The sequence below is a fragment of the Cnephaeus nilssonii genome (assembly GCF_951640355.1).
Source record: "Cnephaeus nilssonii genome assembly, chromosome: 1".
Classification (NCBI taxonomy): domain Eukaryota; kingdom Metazoa; phylum Chordata; class Mammalia; order Chiroptera; family Vespertilionidae; genus Cnephaeus; species Cnephaeus nilssonii.
This window is the reverse complement of record NC_137072.1, coordinates 60,051,912-60,074,747: the sequence shown is the minus strand read 5'-3', so window position 1 is coordinate 60,074,747 and position 22,836 is coordinate 60,051,912. Positions and strand designations below refer to the sequence as shown.

The 22,836-nt window shown below is 38.8% G+C and overlaps 1 protein-coding gene across 5 annotated transcripts in view; it reads right to left on the bottom strand.

The window, feature by feature from the left end:
* Positions 1-22,836, bottom strand: part of FAM13A (family with sequence similarity 13 member A) — a 296,829-nt gene that overhangs the window by 149,867 nt on the left and 124,126 nt on the right. For all 5 annotated transcript variants that reach the window (XM_079771464.1, XM_079771467.1, XM_079771465.1 and 2 more), the window contains one exon: positions 13,284-13,367. In XM_079771464.1, the coding sequence (XP_079627590.1) occupies positions 13,284-13,367 (84 nt within the window). The remainder of the gene's footprint in view (positions 1-13,283; positions 13,368-22,836) is intronic.

Genomic DNA, 22,836 nt, shown 5'->3' with positions numbered 1-22,836 from the left:
TAATGAAAATGAAAGCACTGCAACCCAAAAATCTATGGGACACAGCCAAAACAGTTCTAAGAGGGAAATTCATAGCAATATATACTTCAAGAAACAAGAGAAATCTCAAATAAACAATTTAACTTTATACCTAAAGGAATTAGAAAACAACAACAAACAACCCCCAAAGTGAGTAGAAGGAAATAATAAATACCAGAGCAGAAATAAGGAACCTAAACAAAAAAGATAGAAAATATCAATGAAATCAACAGTTATTTCTTTGAAAAAATAAACAAATTGATAAAGATTTATTCCCACCAGTGTCGGTCAGTGGTTGAGTGTCGACCCATGAGCCAGGAGGTCACAGCTGGATTCCCGTCCAGGGCACAAGCCTGGCCTTTGGGTTCAATCCCTTCTAGCAGGTGTGCAAGAAGCAGCTGATCAATGATTCTTTCTCATCATTGATATTTCTATCTCTCTCTCTCCCTTCCTCCTCTCTCTGAAATCAACAAAAACATATTTTTTAAAAATGATAAAGATTTAATCAGCCACATCAAGAAAACAAGAGAACCCACATAAATAAAAATAAATAAAATAGAAATGAAAGAGAAGTGACACCACCACAAATACACAAAGGATTATAAGAAAATACTATGAAAAATTATATTCCAACCAACTGGACAATCAGGAAGAATAGAATAAATTACTAGAAGCATATAACTATCCAAGACTGAATCAAGAAGAAACAGAAAATCTGAACAGACTGAATACATTCAATAAAATAAAATCAGTAATAAAAAAAACTCCCCCAAAATATAAGTCCTGGACCAAATGGCTTCACAGGTGAATTTTACCAAACATTCAAAGAAGAATTAACACCTATCCTTCTCAAACTATTCCAAACATTCAAGAGGCAGGATGACTCCCAAGCTCATTTTTATAAGGCCAGCATTATACTAAACCCAAATCCAGATAAAGAAACTATAGAAAAATACAATTACAGGCCAATATCCCTTATGAACATACATGAAAAATCCTCGATAAAAAGATTACACCCATGATCAAGTGGGATTTATGCTTGGGATGCCAGGTTGGTTCAATATCTGCAAATCAATTAATGTGACACACCACATAAACAAAATGAAGGATAAAAATCATATAATCGTATCAATAGACACAGAAATAGCATCTGACAAAAACCAACAACCACTTAAGATAAAAATTCTCAGCAAAGTGGGATTAGAAGGAACATACCTGAACATAATAAAGGCCATATATGACAAACCCACAGCTAACATCATACTCAAAGAGGAAAAACTGAAAGTGTTTTCCTTAAGATCAGGAACAAGAAAGATAAGTCCACTTTTACTACTCTAGCTCTACACAGTATTAGAAGTACCAGCCACAGCAATCAGATAAGAAGAAGAAATAAAAGGCATTCAGTTTGGAAAGGAAGAAGTAAAACTGTCATTATTTGAAAATACCATGATACTATATAGGGAGAACCATAAAGATTACAAAAAAACTACTAGAACTGATCATTTCAGCAAAGCAGCTAGATACAAAATAAATAGCCAGATATAAAATAAATAATCAAAAAATGAGTTGCATTTTATATGCCAATAATAAACTGTAAGAAAGATAAACTAAAATAAATACCATTTACAATTGTATAAAAAACTAAATACCTAGAAATAAATTTTAAAAATATATATTTTATTGATTTTTTTACAGAGGGGAAGGAAGAGGGATAGAGAGTTAGAAACAACAATGAGAGAGAAACATCAATCAGCTGCCTCCTGCACACCCCTTTCTGGGGATGTGCCCACAACCAAGGTACATGCCCTTGACTAGAATCGAACCTGGGACCCTTCAGTTCGCAGGCCAATGCTCTATCCACTGAGCCAAACTGGTGAAGGACCAAGGAATAAATTTAACCAAGGAATTAAAAGATCTGTAATTGGAAAAGTATAAAAATACTGAAGAAAGTAAATAAAGAAGATACAAATAAATAAAAGCATATACTGTGCTCATGGACAGAAAGAAATAACATTGTTAAAATGTCCATACTACCCAAAGCAATCTATAGATTAAACACAATCCCTACCAAATGGTGTTTTTCACAGAAATAGAATAATCCAAAAAAAATTATATGGAGGTGCAAAAGACTCTGAATAGCCACAGCAGATTTAAGAACAAACTTGGAGGTATCAGGCTATCTGATATCAGACTACACTACAAGGCTGTCATGATCTAAACAGCATGGTACTGGCATAAAAACAAATAGGACAGAATAGAGCGCCCAGAAATAAACCCATGCCTATGTGGTCGATTAATATAAAAAAAAGGCAAGAATATACAATTAGGTAAAGGCAGTCTATTCAATAAATGGTGTTGGGAAAACTGGACAGATATATGAAAAAAATGAAATTAGACCACCTTCTTATACCATATACAAAAATAAACTCAAAATGGATTAAAGAATTAAATGTACGACTCAAATCCATAGCACTCCTAAAAGAAAACACAGACAGTAAACTCTGTGACATTTCTCTTAGCAATATTTCTTCTGAAATGTCTCCTTTGGCAAGGGAAACAAAAGGAAAAAAAATAAGCAAATGGGACTACATCAAAGGAAACCATCAACAAAATGAAAAGACAACCCACTGAATGGGAGAACATATTCGACAATGATACATTTGATAAGGGGTTAATAGGCAAAATTCATAAAGAACTTATACTACTGAACACCAAAACAACAACAACAACAACAAAAACCACACAAAAAAAATCTGGTTAAAAAATGGGCAGAGGACATGAATAGGACACTTCTCCAAAGAGGACATACGTACGGCCAATAGACACTTGAAAAGATTTCAATGTCACTATGCATCAGAGAAATGCAAATCAGAAGCACAATAAGGGCTTCCCAGAAAGATGGTGGCCCCAGCCCCACACCAGCCCAACCAGCTACCCGGGTGCCAGCGCCAGGAAGAGAAGTCCCCATAACTTCTGGCTGTAAAAACCAGTGGCGATTGTGGCTAAGAGGGGCCCCTTGCTCCCCAGAGATGACGTCTGCAGCTGAGATATCCCTTCCGATTTTTAGACATGTGGGTGTGGGACATTCTGCATCTCTACCCCTCATACCAGTCTCCATGTTGCTTCTTCTTTATGTCCTTAGTTGTAGGACTTCTGTTCATCTAGATTTCAGGCAATTCTGAAAGATGGTTGTTCTGTAGTTTAGTTGTAATTTTAATGTGGTTGTGGATGTGAGTTTACCTATGCCACCATCTTTCTGGGACCAAAGTGAAAGTGAGAAGCGAAGTAATGAACTGTAGAATCCAGAGCAAATGAAATGACTAGTGTAGTTTAGGGCGGCAACATAATCCCTGTAGCCCGGACGGAAAGCAGATGGGCCAGGAGAACCACACTTCAGTTGTGTGGAGTTGTAAACTGAAGGATCCTGCATCTCCAGTAATCTCATAAAGCCTCGTTCCCAGCCCTGGCCTGACATGCAGGTTTTATTTGAGAGAGATGTATTTCTACCGTTTAAGCCAATGTTGTTTGGGGTTTATTTACATGCAGGAAAACCTAACCCAAACCGATACAAGATTTTGTCCAAACACTACTTATCAGTGAAGCCTTCGCTGACACTATAACAAACAGCAATATTCTCCCCTATGCACCACTCCCCATTGCTTGATCCTGCTTTATTTATCCGCATTGCACCTAATATCATCGGGCACACTGTATGTTTACTTATGCTTCTTTATTTGTAGTCTTTTCCCTCAAAGCAGATATAAGGTCCATGAGGGCAGGAACTTTGGTGTGTGTTACAAACGTGGTAAGATGGAGGGGGACCAAGGAAGGGCCTGCCACACCCTTAAAAGAAAATCCAACCGCTTATTTTTATGGAGCAAAATTTAGCCACATGGTGACACACAGCTGCCAGGGAAGTTAGGGAAGTGGCCTTATAGCTGTGCATCGGTGTACCCAGACAAGGAAGAGAGGGAGACTCGATATTGGGAAGCCACGAGCAGTCTTGACCGTAGACCTAACGGAAATGAAGGAGGGTCTGAGAAGGATGTGTGGGGAGGACGTTCCAGACAGAGAGAAGAGCGGTGCAGAGGTCCTGAGGGGGAGGGATGACTTGCAAGTCTGAGGAGCAGCAAGGAGGCCACTGTGGCTGGAACCAAAAGAGTGAGAAACGCAGTGGCAGGAGATGAGGCCAGGGAAGGAGCAGAGGGCCCAGATCACGTAGACGTGCAGGCATTTTAAAGACTTTGGATTTTACCCCGAGGAAAACAGAAAACTTTTGGAAAATGTTGAGCAAAGAAGTAACATGCTTTTCATTTTAAAAGGATCTTTACTGCTGCATTGAGAGAAGATTGTAGAAAGGTCAGAGTGATGTAAAGAGACCAACTAGGAGACCTCATTGAGATGCTCGTGGCTTGGAGCATGGAGATTGTGAGATCACATTTTGGATATATTTTGAAGGTAAAAGTCAACAAAATTTGCCGAGGTGTGGGGCAGGTGGGAGTCAAGAAGGACTCTAGCTCTGGTTGGTTTGCTCAGTGGTTAGAGCCACTGACTATGGACTGAAGGGTCTCAGATTCGATTCCCAGTCAAGGGCATGTACCTCGGTTGCAGGTTCAACCCCTCCGCTCCAGTTTTGGCACATGCGGGAGGCAACCAATCGATGTGTCTCTCGTATAGATATTTCTCTCTCTCTCTCTCTCCCCTCTCTCCCTTTCACTCTCTCTAAAAATCAATGGAAAAAATATCCTCAGGTAAGGATTAAAAATAAAATAAAATAATTAAAATAAAATAATTAAGAATGACTCTAACCTTTTTGGCCTGCACACTGAAAGTATGGAACTGCCATCATGGGGTTAGGAAAAAAAACAGCAGGAGATAGATTTTGGTGGGTGAATCGGGAATTACTGGCTTGGACATGCTAATCTTGAGATCTACATAATAGACAAGTGAAGATGTCATACAGGCAGCTGGATATTGGAGTTGGTGTTCAGAGGCTTGAACTGAAAATATAAATTTGGGAGTCATCTATATGTAGATGGTATTTACAAGCCAAGCAATTAGAAGTGATCACCTAGTGAGTAAATCTAGATAGAGAAGGAAAGGGGACTGAGCACTGAACCCCGGGGTACTCCACAGTTAGAGGGAGAAGCCTCAGAGACACTGAGGAGTGGACAGTGAGGTAGAGGGAAAACCCAAACAGTGTCTTGAAAAGCAAGGGGAAAGAGTTCCAACAAGAAGGAATGAATGCAGTTACCATAGAACCCAGCAATTCCAAAACATATGCCCCCAGAAACATTTGTACATAAATGTTCATAGCAGCATTATTTATTATAGCCAAAAAGCAGCAACAACTCAAATGTCTATCAACTGATTCATGGGTAAGCAAAAAGGAATAAAGTTCTGAAACATGCTATAAAATAGATGAATCTGCCCTAGCCGGTTTGGCTCAGTGGATAGAGCGTCTGCCTGCGGACTGAAAGGTCCCGGGTTTGATTCCGGTCAAGGGCACGTGCCCGGGCTCGATCCCCAGTAGGGGGAATGCAGGAGGCAGCCAGTCAATGATTCGTTCTCATCATTGATGTTCCTATCTCTCCCTTCCTCTCTGAAATCAATAAAAACATATTAAAAAAATAAAATCAAGAGTTCAATTTAAAAAAATAAAATAGATGAATCTTGGAAATATTATGCTATGTGAAAGAAGGCAGACACAAAAGGAAACATACTGTATTATTCCACTTCTATGAAATGCCCAGAATACACAAATATACTGAATCGGGTAATACGGTGACACTTCACAAGAGCTGTTTTTATTCTATAGTGGAATTGGTTAGAGTGGGTTCCAGAGAGAACAAATAGGACGTGCAAACAGCAAGTTTATATAATTCTTTTGAGGAGTATTGTTGTAAGGAATAACAGAGGAGATGGGTGATTACTGAAGGGGGCTGTGGAGTCACAGGAGAGTTGTTGTTTTTTTATTTTGGAAATAAGATAGGAAATATTATAGCATATTTCCTTGCCAATAGAAGTGATTCAATAGACAGATGAAAAGCTGATGGCCAGGAGAGGGAGCAGAGTTCCTGAGTGGGTCAGAGCTATGGGAGCTGGTGCACTGTGGAGGGCTGATCTTGGACAGGAGCCAGCACAGCACCTCTCCTGTGACTGGAAGGAAGTCGAGGACATGACGTGGGGGCAGGCAGTGGATGGATGTCAGGGTGGGAACAGGTGGACGTTCTCTCCTCATGCTCAGTGAAATAGAAAGTAAGATCGTTACTGAGAGTGAAGGGTGAAAAGGGGAATGTTGGAAGGCAAGGATCAAGGAGAAAGTTTGAAACGGTTGTTTGAAAGAGAGGAAGAATGAAAGGATTGGGGAGATCAGACTGCCAGCAACATGAGGGCCCATTTGAGGTCAGTAATCATGTAGAGTGAGACATCAAGTCCAAAGTTAGTGGTGGGAGGAAATAACAAAGATCAGGGTGGAGATAAATGAAACAGAGAATAAAAATCAATAGAAAGTATCAATGAAATGAATAACTAGCTTTTTGAAAAGATAAATAAAATAGAGAAATAAAAACTTTTAGCTAGACCCACATGAAAAAAAGAGAGGACTTAAATAAACAAAATCTAAAATGAAAAAGGAGACATTTCAACTGATACTACAGAAAACAAAGGACCATAAGAGACTACTAGGAACAATAACACACCAACAAATTGGACAATCAAGAAGAAGTAGATAGCCCTAACTGGTTTGGCTCAGTGGATAGAGCGTCGGCCTGTGGACTGAAGGGTCCCAGGTTCGATTCTGGTCAAGGGCATGTACCTTGGTTGCGGTCACATCCCCAGTAGGGGGTATGCAGGAGGCAGCTGATCGATGTTTCTCTCTCATCGATGTTTCTAACTCTCTATCCTTCTCCCTTCCTCTCAGTAAAAATTCAATAAAATATATTTTTTAAAAAAAGAAGTAGATAAATTCCTAGAAACATACAACCTACCAAGATTGAATCATAAATAGAAAATCTGAACAGACCAATTACTAGTAAGGAGATTGAAACTGTAATCAAAATCCTCACAACGAAAGTCCAGACTTTGTCTTCTACCAAATGTGTAAAGGCGAATGAATACCAATCCTCAAATTCTTCCAAAAAATAGAAGATAGATCACTTCCAAATTCATAAGGCCATAAAACCCTGATATCGAAACCAGACAAAGACACTACTAAAAAAAGGCTAATATCCCTGACAAACATACATGCAAAAATATTAGCAAATTGAATTCAACAATACATCAAAATATATTCCTTTTTCTAAGCACTAATCAAGTGAGTTCCTCAAAGTTCCTATAAGACATGAAAACGTGTTTTGATGTCTTTCATGGGCTCCTAAAAATTACCTGATTCTTCCAAGCATAAATATGGGGGAGGGGCTAATGCAGCCTAGGTTTCTCCAAAAGTGAAAGTTTACGCCGCAGAGAAAGATAAGTATGTGCAAGATTCTAGCAATAGTTTTCTTCTGGAAAACTTGTAAAAATCATTCTTCTGTGACTGCGAATAGTAACTACCACTATTATGTTTACAGGTCTATGATAAATCCATAAGCAAAGGACCATTTTTGGGGTGGGGACCCCACCCACATCAATAACAGTGAAGGAATACTGCACTAAAGCTCTGTCTAAAGGCGCTGTTTTGGTGAGCAGGACAGCACATTTGTATCTGCAGGTATTTCTCAATGTGTGTTTTGAGCATGGCTGCCAAAAAATGATTAAAGGGATAAAATAAATGCTATTTATAATCCAAGTTGTTTTTTTTAGATGTAGTCCTTACTGTAAACAAGAAAAACTGATGAAATGGTTTGCATTTCTTTTGCCAAACTCAAACTAATGAGCCCTGTCCACAAAGCTGCCTGGGAATCATAAGGCCTGGCCAGGTCTGTGAGGTCTCTTCCATGTTGAAAGAGGTCTCCCCTGTTAGGATGCTGCTCGATTAACAAAGCTGAGGTGTTACTACCAGTTCCTTGACTTTAGTAAAATACACATTGTCAATGGATTAAGAATCATTTCCTTTGTTATAAATCGAAGCAAATACTTTATTTTACAGCATATTTATGGGGAAGCAACTGGCTTTGAACTCGATTTCTCCCTGTTGCCAGCAGCATAACGTTGGGAAATCCCCTTAACTTCTCTGAGGCTCAAATGCCTCATCTGTATAATTAAAAACCTACCCCTTATAAGACGTGATGGAAGTTAAATGAGATCATTCTTGTTCCATTAGTTCTTGGAATAGAATAAGCACATAATAAATAATAGAAGTGAGAGCTGTTAATTTTAATAATTGATAAAAATATTAAAGGACTCCAAAGCTTGGAAAGATATGTCACTCCTCCAAACTAACCGAGTGCCTTAATCTTAAATAGCATTCTTCAAATGTGACAGTGCAATTCAATAAGGATTTATTGAACAAGTACGACATGCTGGGCCTCGGAATGGTCTATAGTTTTAAAGAAGTGATGGTCTAGCAGGGAGACAGACACATGGACTTCTACCTCCAGTCTGGTAGGCATAACATTTAATTACTGCATACTTGTTTCCTCATTTTCAGTTAAAAGCAGCCCTATTAAATAGGTACTGTTATTTCTATTTTACAGATGAGAGAACAGAGATACAGTATTTAGGAAAATTTCTCAAGGTCACCCAACTAGTATGTAATGAGTTGAGGATTTGAATTTCTGGCAATCCTACCCAGAAACTAGCAACCTTAACATTTATTATACTACACTGCCATCATATATATTTTTTAAAACATTCAATAGCAACAAATGTTTATTGAGCACTTACCACCTATGAGGCACTAAGAATACAATGGAGAATAAATCAGACCTGATTTCTGTACTCTGGAGCTTGTAGTCTAGTGAGGAAGACAAATATTAATCCTATAACTACATGACTGTATACAAATGAACTACCATAAATGTTAGAAAAATTGTAAGTAAGAAATGTATAATGTATGCAGTGTTACTGAAGAATATACATAAGCCACACAATTAATCCTACCTGAGGGAGATAAAGGTGAAGAGGAAAGGCCTTCCAGATAATGAGAAAAGGAGCAAAAGTAAAAAACCAGAAACCTGGAATGACCGGGCCTGGAGGGGAACAGAGAGGTAGTAGCCAAGAGTTCAGGCTGGAGGGTTGGATTGGGGCCAGCCTGTTAAGGGCAATGTGTACTGTGCTAAAGGGTTTGACCTTTGCTCAGTATTCAATGGGGGAAACAAAGTATTTTATAATAGTTATTCTGGCCATGGTTTGGGGGAAAGACTAGGGTGACATGAATATGTTTTTGACTGAACCTCCTTCAAACACGAATCTTTATCGATAATACAGGGTGTCCCCCCAAAATGTATGTGCACTTTAATAGCTGTAGCTCAATTTAAAATGAAATGTATTTTAATAAACCCTGCGTTTATACTTATTCAGTGTGTGTATACATTTTTTGGGGATACCCTATATATGCCCGAGATTACATTCATATTTTTTTCATCCTCTCACGTTGATATTCATTAACTGGAGCTTGAGTAATGGACAATTTTGATTGCCTTTCCCGTGCTCATACACCTCCTTCTTCTGCCCCCAAATTCCATTGGTGTTCCACTGGGTTCCCAAGAAGGTAACTCCTTTCAGGACTCTAAGGGGTGAATCACATGACCTTGACCAAGCTAATTATTGTACTCCTATCTTCTAGCCACAAGTCAATCTGAGGAACTTTCCAGGGAATGATAGCATGAAGGTTCTCTCTTGTTCTAGTGAATGTGGTCGCTCTGGAAGAGAATTCTCTACAGGTGTCCTATGTTTCTGTATGTCTTGCAAGCAGAGACATTGATTGCTTTTGTTCTGTATTATCTTTTCAAGAAAATACTGGCTGTTGTTACTGCTGTAAGTAATAAAGTGTTCTTTGTCTCAGACCCAGGAGTCTCATGTCTTTGGCTATAACACATGAATCTGTGGCAGATTAACTTGTCAGCTTGCAAATAAGGTAAAATCTCAGACCCTTCACAATTCTCAGTCATTAGTACATAGCCCTGGGAGCCTACGGGCAGCCATCTTGATAATGTGGCCCTAACATGATGCTGGCACTATAGGATTCAAAAACATGGAAAGAAATTAGGCCCATGGTAGACATCATTAAGCTAGGCTCAAGGAACTGTGTTTATGTTCCAAACCTCTTTAGACATCTATTTTATGTTCTCTTCAGTATCATCTATTCCAACTATTTTCTGCATATGCAGTCTACAAAGTATTGGGTATGAAATGGTTGCATGACTATGCCCTTGAGCTAGCGGGATTGGTGATTATTGCCTTATAATCTCTTGTAAAAAGTGTCATGGCACTGTGCAATGGAATTATCACTTTTTTTCAGCTTGTGCCTGAATCAAGAAGAGGCTTTCCAACCTAAGGAAGGGAAATGTAATCCTTTTCATTGCCCAAGAGCAGAGACAACAGCTGGGAGAGGGAACACACATGGGGACAGATGACTTAGACTAGAGAGACATTGCCAGAGCCAATGGACATAGGCCATCTCTGGATTACCAGTTTACATTTCTAGCCATGTAGGAATCAGAATAACTTAGCTGCTCAAGGCAAATACAGCTATAACTAGAGATGTCCGAGAAAGACAGCCAGGGAGGTCAAATGGAGTCACAGTAATACCAAGGACACACATCATTTTCTCATAGCTCCCCAAGTAACTCTAGAAAGGATTCACCAACTATATTTTAAAGGTGTTCTCAGCGTTAGCTTTCAAAGATCAACTGGAGAGAAAAAGTTCTTAAGAGAAAATCTTGGTGAAAGAGTTAGTGCCTTATAATCTCTTGTAGCTCATACGCTCTATGTTTGCCTCATTTCTGGGATTTTGAAAATACAAAAATTTAATCATCACTAAACTAAGCAGAGCCTCATTTGCTTATGTAAACTTAAACTTGTTCATATAAGGCCACAAAGAAGCTAAAGTTACAAACCAAAGCTTAACCAATGCAGTAATTTTTCTATTGAATGTTTGATTATGAACCATACAGCAAGACTGACAGAGGTCAATAAATTCATACTAATTATTGATTTTGTATATGCTTGAAATATTCCAAATGGCATTAACTTCATAAAAGTAATAAATCCCTTCACACAATTTTAATGATAGGTTTCAAGAGTGTCTTTTATTTAAGAAGTGATTCACCGCCCTGACCAGTTTGGCTCAGTGGATAGAGCGTCGGCCTGCGGACTGAAAGGTCCCAGGTTCGATTCCAGTCAAGGGCATGTACCTGGGTTGCGGGCACATCCCCAGTAGGAGGTGTGCAGGAGGCAGCTGATCGATGTTTCTCTCTCATCGATGTTTCTAACTTTCTATCCCTCTCCCTTCCTCTCTGTAAAAAATCAATAAAAAAAAAAAAGAAGTGATTCACCTAGGGTCTCTTCACCTAAAAATAGTTATACCAATGTAAAAGGAGCTAATAAGCAAATGTTACCTAAAAATTTTCCTCAAATCCTTCATTTTTTTCAATGCATTTATTTGATGAGTATATTTTTGACACTGATTTATATTAATTACACAGTAAAAATTTCTACTATACATGTAAATTAATTAGATGTAAGTTTGCACATACAAATATGTCATTGAAAAAGATACAAAAAATAGTTGGAAGAAAAGGAAAGCATGATAGTTAAAATAATTTTCCAGAAAAACTCAAGGTGGAATAAGTTTCAAAAGGAAAGATGTCTTTATTTATTTTAAAAATAAACTGTAGACATTTACCAAAGATACTTAATGACTCAGCACTTCACTTGACTTGCTTTTACAAATAAAGCCACAACTATTCTTATAGTAACTAGTGATTAAACTCAGAGACTAGAATTCTTTTAAATTTTGCTTATAAAGAACTCAAAAAAGTTTGGAAAACATTTGTCTTAGAACTAGAAAAAAAAAAAAAAGTTCCATAAGTGTCACAGTGGCCAGGTAGGAATATTAAATGTACCTAGTAAATAGGAGAAGTTCTACTCCAAAGAGAAGATTAAAGATTAGGAAAGGGGCTCTCAAATAAATGCAATCACTTCTCCGACTGGACAAACAAATGATCACATTCTCATAACATATGATGTGTTAAAGGAGTCTTTCTTTGCACTGGTAAAACAATTATGTGCATTTTGGAGTTTTCTTAACAAGGAAAAAAATTTTATACACTGGCGCCTTCATTCTGTCATATGATGATAGTTCTTGTTTTTTTCTTGTTAAAATGGACTGAAATACTTCCACTGATCATGTGTTATGTTTATAATTTTGAAAATATATTACTTTTTATTTAAGTTTATTTTTATTGTTGACACTATTGTTACAAATGTTGCCATCCCACCCACCACCCCCACTTTGCCCACCTCTACCTAGCCCCACCATCCTTTCCCTCCGGCTATCACCACACCGTTGTCTGTGTCTATGTGTTATGTATATATGTCTTTTGGCTAATCACTTCACCTTCTTGTATCCATTCCCTCCCTCCCCTACAGCTGTCAGTAATTATAGTAAATTATTTAATAAATTATGATAAATTTAAAGTAAAAATTTGTATTTTATAATTACAAAAAAAATCAATGATTTCTATTTTGAGAAAAAAGAAAAATTAGAGTTAGACATTTTATTTTACCCCTTATAGTAACCTAGGACAGATTTACTTCACTTAATCATTTCCTATGCTGTAAGCTGGAAACAATACTGCTTGAGCAGGAATAATACACTAGTAAGAATATCACGTTCTGGCCCTAGCCAGTTTGGCTCTGTAAATAGAGCGTTGGTCGGTGGGCCAGAGTGTCCCGGGTTTGATACTGGTCAAGGGCACATACCTTGGTTGCAGGCTCCTCCCTGGCCAGGGCCCTGGTCGGGGCATATGCAGGAGGCAACCAATCGATGTGTTTCACATTGATGTTTCACTCTGTCTTTCCCTCTGTCTTCTACTCTCTCCAAAAGATCAATGGAAAAATATCATAAAGTAAGGATTAACAAAAAACAAACAAACAAAAAATCACTTTCTGTTAAATAACTGGAGTGTCGAGATAATTTTTGGATGAATATAACCTTCGACTAAATGATCTAAATAAAAAGTACTTTTTATACCACCAAGTCCAGGAAAAAAAAAATAAAAGACTGAGGGAAGTACAAGTAACACATCAGAGAAACACAAAAACACACAGAGCCTGGCTAAATGGTTCATGTGGAAGCCCAATGATCAGATATAACTTACCTTGGTTTTTGGAGATGGTTTTTGCACATCTCTTTCTAAGTCTTTTGTTAGAAGGATGGGTATGGAGTTCTTACAACTGGCCTCCTATAAAAGAAGCATAAAAGAAACATTAGAGACCAAAGAACATTACCCAAGCCAGGAATTACAATGCAGTAAAAAATAACTTTTCAGGGAAACGGAAGGCATTCTGGATTCAGTTGTTCACATCAGAAGCTGAGGAGATTTTAGTGAGGAGTCAAAAATGTTTCCTTCCTTATTTGTCACATACAACAGTGAAGATGGTGATGGAGTAGATGTGGAACATACAGGACATACATATTCAGAGATGTCCATTAAAAATCTCATTTTGCCCTGGCCAGTATGGTTCAGTTGGTTGGGTTTAGTCCCATTTACTGAAAGGTTGCCAGTTCAATTCCCAGTCAGGGCACATGCCTGGGTTATGGGCTCAATTACCAGTGTGTGTGTGTCTGGGGGGGGGGGGGGGGCGTGCAGGAGGCAGCCGATGGATGTCTCCCTCTTGCAGGGATGTTTCTCTCTAAAAATCAATTTTAAAAATCTTTATATATATATATATATATGTGTGTGTGTGTGTGTGTGTGTGTGTGTGTGTGTGTGTGTATTTTATTGATTTCAAAGAGGAAGGGAGAGGGAGAGAGAAAAATAGAAACATCAATGATGAGAGAGAATTGTGCAAGGGGGCTGCCTCTTGCACACCCCCTACTGGGAATGGAGCCTGCAACCCGGACACGTGCCCTTGACCAGAATCGAACCTGGGACCCTCTGATCTGCAGGCCAACGCTCTATCCACTGAGCGAAACCAGCTAGGGCTAAAAAATCTTTAAAAATAATCACATCTACACTATCATGTCACACATCCATAGATAGCTTACCTCTTTTTTGGAGAACTGGATAGTTAATTCTCCAACATAACCACAAAACTTAGAGTTGCCAACTTTCCCCAAATCAGGCAAGTATTTCATGAATTGGTTCTGTTTCTGTAAATATTTTATCTTAAGCAAATATCTTCAGATAGTTCAGCAAACTATTATTGAATAGTGATAGTTTCATAGCAATATCCTAATTGAGGAATAATATCTGAGTATTTGTTCCCAAAATTATGACACCTTTTAGTCCTTGGTTCACACCAAAATAGTACTTACAAAAATAACAGCAGAAATTACAAGGAGGCAGCCTACTTGGTGTTGGATAGATTTACTATTTATTTCTACATGATAAAACAATAATGTTGTTGTCTTATAAAATAATATAAGAGCTTGAAGAGCTATTCACTTGGATATGTTTTCCCTGGATGATTCTATCTCCAAGTTGAAAGAACAAAAATACATAAAAGATTACATATAACTATAAAGCGAAGGAGACAATAAGTCAAATTTCTTTCACTTCATAACTTTCACCTCTGCCTCCCATATCTTCCCCCATCATACTTATAATTCAACCATCTAAATTATGTGTTTTCCTCCCACTTTACTTTAGAGTTAATAGGTTATATGTGTGTGTGTGTGTGTGTGTGTGTGTGTGTGTGTGTGTGTATATATATATATATATATATATATATATATATATATATATATATATATAATTGATTTCAGAGAGGAAGGGAAAGGGAGAGAGAGAAACATCAATGATGAAAGAGAATCATTGATTGGCTGCTTCCTGCACACCCCTTACTGGGATCCAGCACACAGCCCGGGCATGTGCCCTTGACCAGAATCAAACCCAGGACCCTTCAGTCCACAGGCTGATGCTCTATCCACTGAGCCAAACCAGCTAGGGCTAGGTTATATTTTTAATTGTAGTCTACATACTTTATATATTACTAACATTTGCTGGAATTATATTTATTTATTTCTAAAGGGAACAGTATATCATTAGGATAAAATGTTCCTAATGAAAATAAAAATACTACTTACTACTAACAAATATTTACTGAATCATAGGGTATATCAGGCACTGTCCTAAAGACTTAATTCATAATGTCATTTTCCCCAATAGCCCTATGAGTTGGGTACTATTATTATCGTTGCCCTTTTACGTATAACACAATGAAAGCTTACAGAAATTAAGTAACTTGCCAAACATCACAAAGATGGTTCTGTATAACTTTAAGGTCTGAGCTCTCATCTTTATATGTGACTTCTCATCCAATACACCTGACATCTTAAGTCAACATGTTGTAAGAGCTATAGCATTTTAAAGCCAAAACAATTGTTAAAGATCAAAATGTGGTCAACCCCACCCTCTGCCCAATTTCACAGATGAGGGACTTGGATCCTGAGGTGATGTGCCCAAGCTCACGCAGACAGGGCTGGAGCTGAGCCCCTGGCCTGGACCACGGGGCTGTACACAGCACCTGTTCTCAGCTCTGTGCCAGGGAACAATATTCCCAGACTCAGAGGGGATTCAAGAACCTGTTCTGCTGGCGGGTAGCTGTGGTGCTGCCAACACTCTTAACCGCCTGTGACCTCACGTACAACCCAAGGGAACACTTCTGAGATCTCCAAATAAGTGTGCATTCCAGTCCTACCCTTTCCCACCAGTCACAACACCTGCTGGTGGAAAGCTACTTACTGGAAATAGTGAATGAACCCATTCCCACTTCTGACTCACTGTGAGAAGGATAAACAATATCCAGCATGACATTTAGAAGATCAAAGTGATTAACTGCATAATCTATTGCATAATTTGACTACACTTGAATAATATAATTACACTTAATCTTCTACCCGCTTTTAAAACTACTAGTATGTAAATCTTGAATGTAATGAAAAGGAAGAAAAGGCTGACTCTTTAGGGAAATTAATAGGAATAGCTGACCTTTGTTTATGACTGTCTGAGTGTTTACAAACACCTATAATTCTTTCTTCCTTCGCACAAACTAAAAGTGATAGTATTTCTTTAATACTCCTATTTTCCCTCCTTGTCCCTGTGAATTAATAAGTATAAGGCTGATAGTCAGCTATTCCCTAACACTCTGAAAGCTTTTTCTGTAAACTTTTATCTGAAAGTGCCACCTACATCAATGTTTATTTTTTTGTTTTATGACTTTAAATTCAGACAACAGAGACAAAGTGAAGTTTAGTAGTCAGAGGACTAAACTAGGAAGGAGTCAAGAGATCTGGCTTCTTATCCAAGATCTCTAACTAACCAGCTGTGGGAAATCAGGCAAGCATTTTAACCTCCTGGACCTCTCAGTTCCATGATCCATAAAATAAAAGGATGGGATTGGTTAGATGAGCTCCAAGAATCCTGCCTAGTCCTTCAGTTTCAAGATTTTATGATTCTTCCGGGAAGAAGCAACATTTATTGACAAAAAGGTAACCCCCAGTGCTGCTGAAATACTGGCCTGAATCTGTGCACTGAGCAGTGAGCAGGGGATCCAGAGCCACAGGCAAGGGGAACGTTTCCTGCAGGGCCACTGTTACTGGGATTTCAGGAGAAAAATAATTCAGCTAGTAGTTTAATAAGTAACTGGTAATAACAATGTACTCTTTCAAAACAGATATATTATGAAGTGAGAAATATTTTTAAGATAAAACTTGAAGGCTGGGTCTTTAAGAAGCCACTTAAAGGTATATACCTAAGAGAATTAAAAACGTATGTCCACACAAAAACTTTTACATAAATGCTCACAGCAGCATTATGCATAATAACCAAAAAGTGAAAACAACCCAAATGTCCATCAAAAGATGAATGGATAAGCAAAATACGGTATATCCACATAATGAAGTGATATTAAGCTATACAAAGGAATGGAGTACTGACACCTGCTAACCAAACACAAAAGGACACATAATGTGTGATTCCACTTATATGAAATCTCCAGAACAGGCAAATAGGAACAGGGAGTAGATCAGTGGCTGCCAGGGGCTAGGAGGCGTGGGGAGTGGGAGTGATTCCACTGGAGAGTGACTGAAGGCTCCAGTCTGTATGAGTATTTTTTTTTTGGGGGGGGGGCGTAGTGATAAAAATGTTCTGTAGATAGGTAATGATAATGGTTGTACAACTTTGTGAACATAGGAAGAACCAATAAATTGAACACTGTACCAGTGGTCGCCAACTGGTGGTCCATGGGCCACTGGTGGTCCGTGAGGTCCGAAAGGTTGGCGACCGCTGCAAACAGCTGAATTCTTTGGAATGTGAATTATATCTAAACTTTTAAAAAGCCATTTAAAGCAAGTCCCTATACTTCCAGGGCAAAGGAAAGAGACTTTGGGTTTGAACTCTTCCCTCAGAACAACAATTTTCAACTTGTTTCATCTCACGGCACACATAAACTAATTACTAAAAGTATATGGCACACCAAAAAATAATTTTTTTGCCGACCTGACAAAAAAAGAAAGGTATAATTTTGATTCATTTACACTGGACAGCTGTTGTCGTGTTAGCTGTTGTCATTTTTTAATTTAACAATCTAAGGGGAAAAAGTCAGCGCCCTGACTAAATAGTCAGGTATTTTGTGTCTTAAAATTTTTTATGGCACGCCAGTTGAAAAATCACTGCCTCAGAAGAACTACGAAGAATAAAGGGGGAGTGTTTTGCGTTTGTAATCATTAAGCTATTTATGGACATGAAAACTGACTTAGATATTAACTGAGCCCTATTACATGTGGCATTCCAATACTGGTCCTTGGAGAATGGAATGCTGAACAAATCAGACATGCATATATCATATTCATATTTAAGCATTTGGTTTACTTAAATGAGACACTGATTGTTCGCTCTAAAGACTTTCGTGCAGGAATCAATTGCTTAAACCAGCTGTGTTACTTCAATATGAAAACCCAATTAAAAAACCTAATAGGGAAGGAAAAATACCTTGTTCATCGTGGCATTGTTGGCCTTACTAATCAACCACTAATGACATTAAAAAAAACTAGAAAAGCCCTCTGTTCCCGCAGCCTAGCACTCGGCTCCCACAGGTATTCACTCATAGGTTGGTTCCCTCACTGCATCCCAGTCTCTGTTCAGTTTTACTAGAGAGGGCTCCCTCCTGGAACAACTTACCTAAATCACCACTGCTCTCCCCTACCATTTGATGCTCTCCACCTCCCTACCTTTTTAAATGTTCTTTTTCATAGCCTTCGGCAATATTTGGCTTTAATACTTACTGGTTTTAATTCTTTATTGTTCATCTCACCCTATTCTCAAGAGGACTTGGTCGGTCTTGCTCATAAACAATGTTTGGCACATACTAGGAGCTTGATTGTTACAATGAATGAGTAAACCAAATGAATGAATAATATCCCTTTTCTAACCTTTCACAATCCCCTCTGCATTCCTGTTTTTACTTCCTTCCTTAATCAGCTTACATTTCATGATCCTTTATTCCTTTGCTAATACCCTTAATTTCCTTCCTCTACCATTGCATTCATTTTGCAAAAGTATAACCTTGAATCCAGCTATATATGCCTTCTCTGAGCTGGGAACAAAGCAGCTGAAAATGGCTGGAAGAAAAATTATAGAAGTGGCTGAATGTTTTACGTCGTATTTATCATGAATTTGAATGAAACCTCTATCACAGGGAGTGTATTAGTGGTTGCCAGAGCCAGGAGGAGTGGGCAGTGGGGAGTCCTGCTATAGTTCTTTAGTAACTTGACATGCCACTCTCCAAGATGGTATTTCATGTCTTCTCTTTCCTCATACCCCTTTTCCTTCCATTCTCACTTCATACAGTCACTGGAAAAACAGAAGCATTCAAGCTACTCATTGTCCCCCCATCAAATATACAACCTCATTGCAACCATTTCATCCTCTCTGCCTTCTCTCCAGTTACAGTGAAAGGTAAGAATCGGATCCTATCAAACAGCCATCTCCTGCCTGATCATCCCCGGATCTTATCTCTTCTTACCTGCTCAAGAACTTCACCCCTTCAATTATCCCCTCCCACTCCCTCTCCACTACATCATTCCCATTAACCATAAGCATGCTGTTAACGTGAAAACATTCAAACCTGTAAAGAGTTGTTGGTGAGTTTATTTGAGACAAACTGTCGACAATTGCCAGGAAGCAGAACCTTAATGGATTGAGATAATGCTCCGGAGAATGGCGGGTTACCTCTATATTTATACATTGCAATCAAAGGGACTTAGGTGGGTCACATGAAATCCATTGGTGATAGACTAGAGAGGTGGGAGAAATCGGGGAAACTCCTGGGATTGGATAAAAAACAAAATGATACACACATACCAGATACTTAGGTGGGTACAGGAACAATTAACATGATAATTTGTGGTCTCTGTCCTGGCACCCAGGCACATTAGGTTGTGCCCCAAGGGGTCCGGAAAAAGGGACGTTACAAGTCACCCAGACATTTCAAGGGTATGTTATTATAGATGCAAAAAGACAGATAGGCTCAGTTAAGGTAAAGGTTGACCTTGTCAGTGAAGATACTAGCCTAGGATGTAACTACCCATCTTAACTGCTTTTAGTTAGTTTAATTTCAGACAATCCTTTGTGGTTACTTTAGGTCTCCTGAGTTTGCAAGACCGCCATGCAGGCCTTCCCTGAGCTTGTCAGGTCAGCATGTGGCCCCTTTCAACCACAATGCTCTGTAATTATTTCTTTTTTTTATTTTTAAATAGCACTTTTTTCATTTCACTTCTCCCACTAGCTATGGTCCCACTTTTTTGTTTTCCTGTATAGCAAACTCTTTGTTGTCACTACTCCACAGAAAGTGCTGCAAACAGTCACAGCTTACTCACCATCTAACTTGGGTTTTCAGCAACATTTGACCCAGGTGACTCCTCATATTTGAACTACTCTCTTTCTATTAGCTGCCACAACACCACTGGTTAGGGGGAAAAAAATGCCTACCTCATTGACTAACTGCACATAGCATTCTTGGATACTGGTGAATTTTCTTCTTTTTCTAAAAAATATATTTTATTGGTTTTTTACAGAGAGGAAGGGAGAGGGATAGAGAGTTAGAAACATCGATCAGCTGCCTCCTGCACACCCCCCACTGGGGATGTGCCCGCAACCAAGGTACATTCCCTTGACCAGAATCGAACCTGGGACCCTTCAGTCCACAGGCCGACGCTCTATCCACTGAGCCAAACCGGTCAGGGCGGTGGTGAATTTTCTTTATCCTCTATTAAATACAAGTGCTATGAAGGCAAACAGTTGATCTCCTTTCTTTACTACTATAACTACAATGCCAGAGAAAACTGCCTGTTGCATAGTAGGAGCTCAATAAACTGTGTAGAGTAAATGAATGAAATGTAGTTGGAGTGACTCAAGGGTTGATACAGAGAAGTCTTTTCCCAAATGACACAATGATCTCATTGCACTTCCATGGCTTTTAAGTACATCCAGTATGCTGATGACTCCCAAATTTGTGTCCCTATCTCCGACATTTCTTCTGAGCGACTTATATTTTACTGCTTACTTGTCGACTCCACTTGGTCTGATAAGCACCTAAATTTAGTATGTCCAAACCTGAGCTTTTGATTCACCAGCAAAAATTCTGTCAGTCCTTGAATTTCATCTCTAGATTACCAGAGGGCACCCAGTTGCTAAAGCCAATGTTTTAGGTGTCTACCTAATTCCTCCTTTTCCCATACCTTCCACCATCAAACCCACAGCAAGTCCAGTCAGCACTCTCCAGAATAAACTGGGATTCATTCCTTCATTATTACTGGCTAGCCCATTAATAACCAACATTGTTCACCTAAATTGCTTTCATTATCCTGCCGTCTGCAAGTTTTGTATGTCACACAGATGACATCAATCTTCTATCAATTAATTCATGGAGTAAAATCCAAATTCCTTAGATGACTTACACAGCCCTGTATGATCCAGCTCTCGCCTACTTCTCTAAGCTCATGTGATACAAAAAATGCTCTCTATTACATTTTTTCATTTCATTTATTATATTCTTTTGCTTCAGAATTTATGTGGATCTTTTTTACGATTTATATCTCTGTTGAATTTCTGATTTTGTTCATGTATTGTTTTCCCAACTTTGTTGCATTGTCTGTGTTATATCTTGTAGCTTGCTGATCTTCTTAAAAATTAATGTGAGTTATTTGTCAGGCAATTCATAGATCTCCACTTCTTTGAGGGGCAATCACTAGAAATGTTTCGTGTTTCTTTGGTGATGCCACTCGTTGCCTTGCATGGATGTCTGCACTCAGTTGTTGTAAGGACCAGCAAACACTATGGCGATCTTCAGTGGTGACGGTTGTGGGAGTCCACAGTGGCAGTGAGGGCTGCTAGGGTCCTTTTGCGCTCCTTCACCTCCACAGGGGAAGTCACAGCCAAGGGGATCTTTTTGGAGCCAAGCTGTGCTGGCCCGGGGAATGGGGTGATGCAGGCACAATGCTTCCTATACTTATCAATGTGGCCTTCATTGGCTTTTGTGCTCCGCTGGGTTGCTGGAGCTCCTTAATGTACTCTGGAGCTTTCCCAGAGCTATTTGCATCCATTAATGATTGTCGACTCGTTTTCTGGGCAGGGGGGGGGGGGGGGAAGGGGGGAGGGGAGGGAAGGGTTGGGGCCTCCTAGCCTGCCATCTTGCTGATGTGCTTAGATTTGCTTTATACTCTGTGAACTACCCTGTGTCCCTTCTTTTTTTTAAATATATATTTTTATTTATCTCAAGAGAGAAAGGGAGAGGGAGAAAGAGATAGAAACATCAATGATGAGAGAGAATCACTGATTGGCTGTCTCCTGCATGCCCCACACTGGGGATTGAGCCTGCAACCCGGGCATGTACCCTGATCGGGAATCGAACCGTGACCTCTTGGTTGATAGGTCGACACTCAACCATGGAGCCATGCTGGCCGGGCCCCGTATCCTTTCAAAAAATTCTTTTACTTTCTTTTCTTTCTAGTTTAATTTTAACCACGATTGCTTTTTATTTTCAACTGAAGTAAAAATAAGTTACATAAATATTTATTATAGTGTCACCTACAGTGTGGTCACTCAGTAGAAAACTATGGGATTAAATCTAACAATAATAATGATGTTGATAATCAAACTAATAATACTGGATATCACTTATTATATGTGTGGTATTTTTTAAGTGCTCATTATACCTTTATCCATTTGATCCTCCCAATAGCCTTATACAATATGTACTTTCACTATATAAATTTCTCATATATAAAAACTAAAAAAAACAAAATAAAATAAAAAATAAAAAAAATAATAAAAACTGACGTACAGAAAGTACAAGCAGCTTGTCCAAGGTCACACACCCAATAAGTGTCTGAGCTGGAACTTGAAACCAGATAGTCTATCTCCAGAGGCTTGCTCTTAACAAAATAACATCTTTCTGGAAGAATCCTTCCTAGTTAATTAGATCATGAATTAGAACATCTAACCTTCCATATTGTAGGTTAGATGACCTGTAAAGTAAACTAAAACAGGAAGTAATTTTAAAAAATCTATACTAATAAAAGGGCAATATGCAAATTGGTCAGGATGCCCTCACAGTAACAACCAAATAGCAGGCTGCATGGGGCGACTAGGCAGGCAGGGGGGTTAGTGAGGGATGACCAAACAACTGAACAGCAGGCTGCATGGGGTG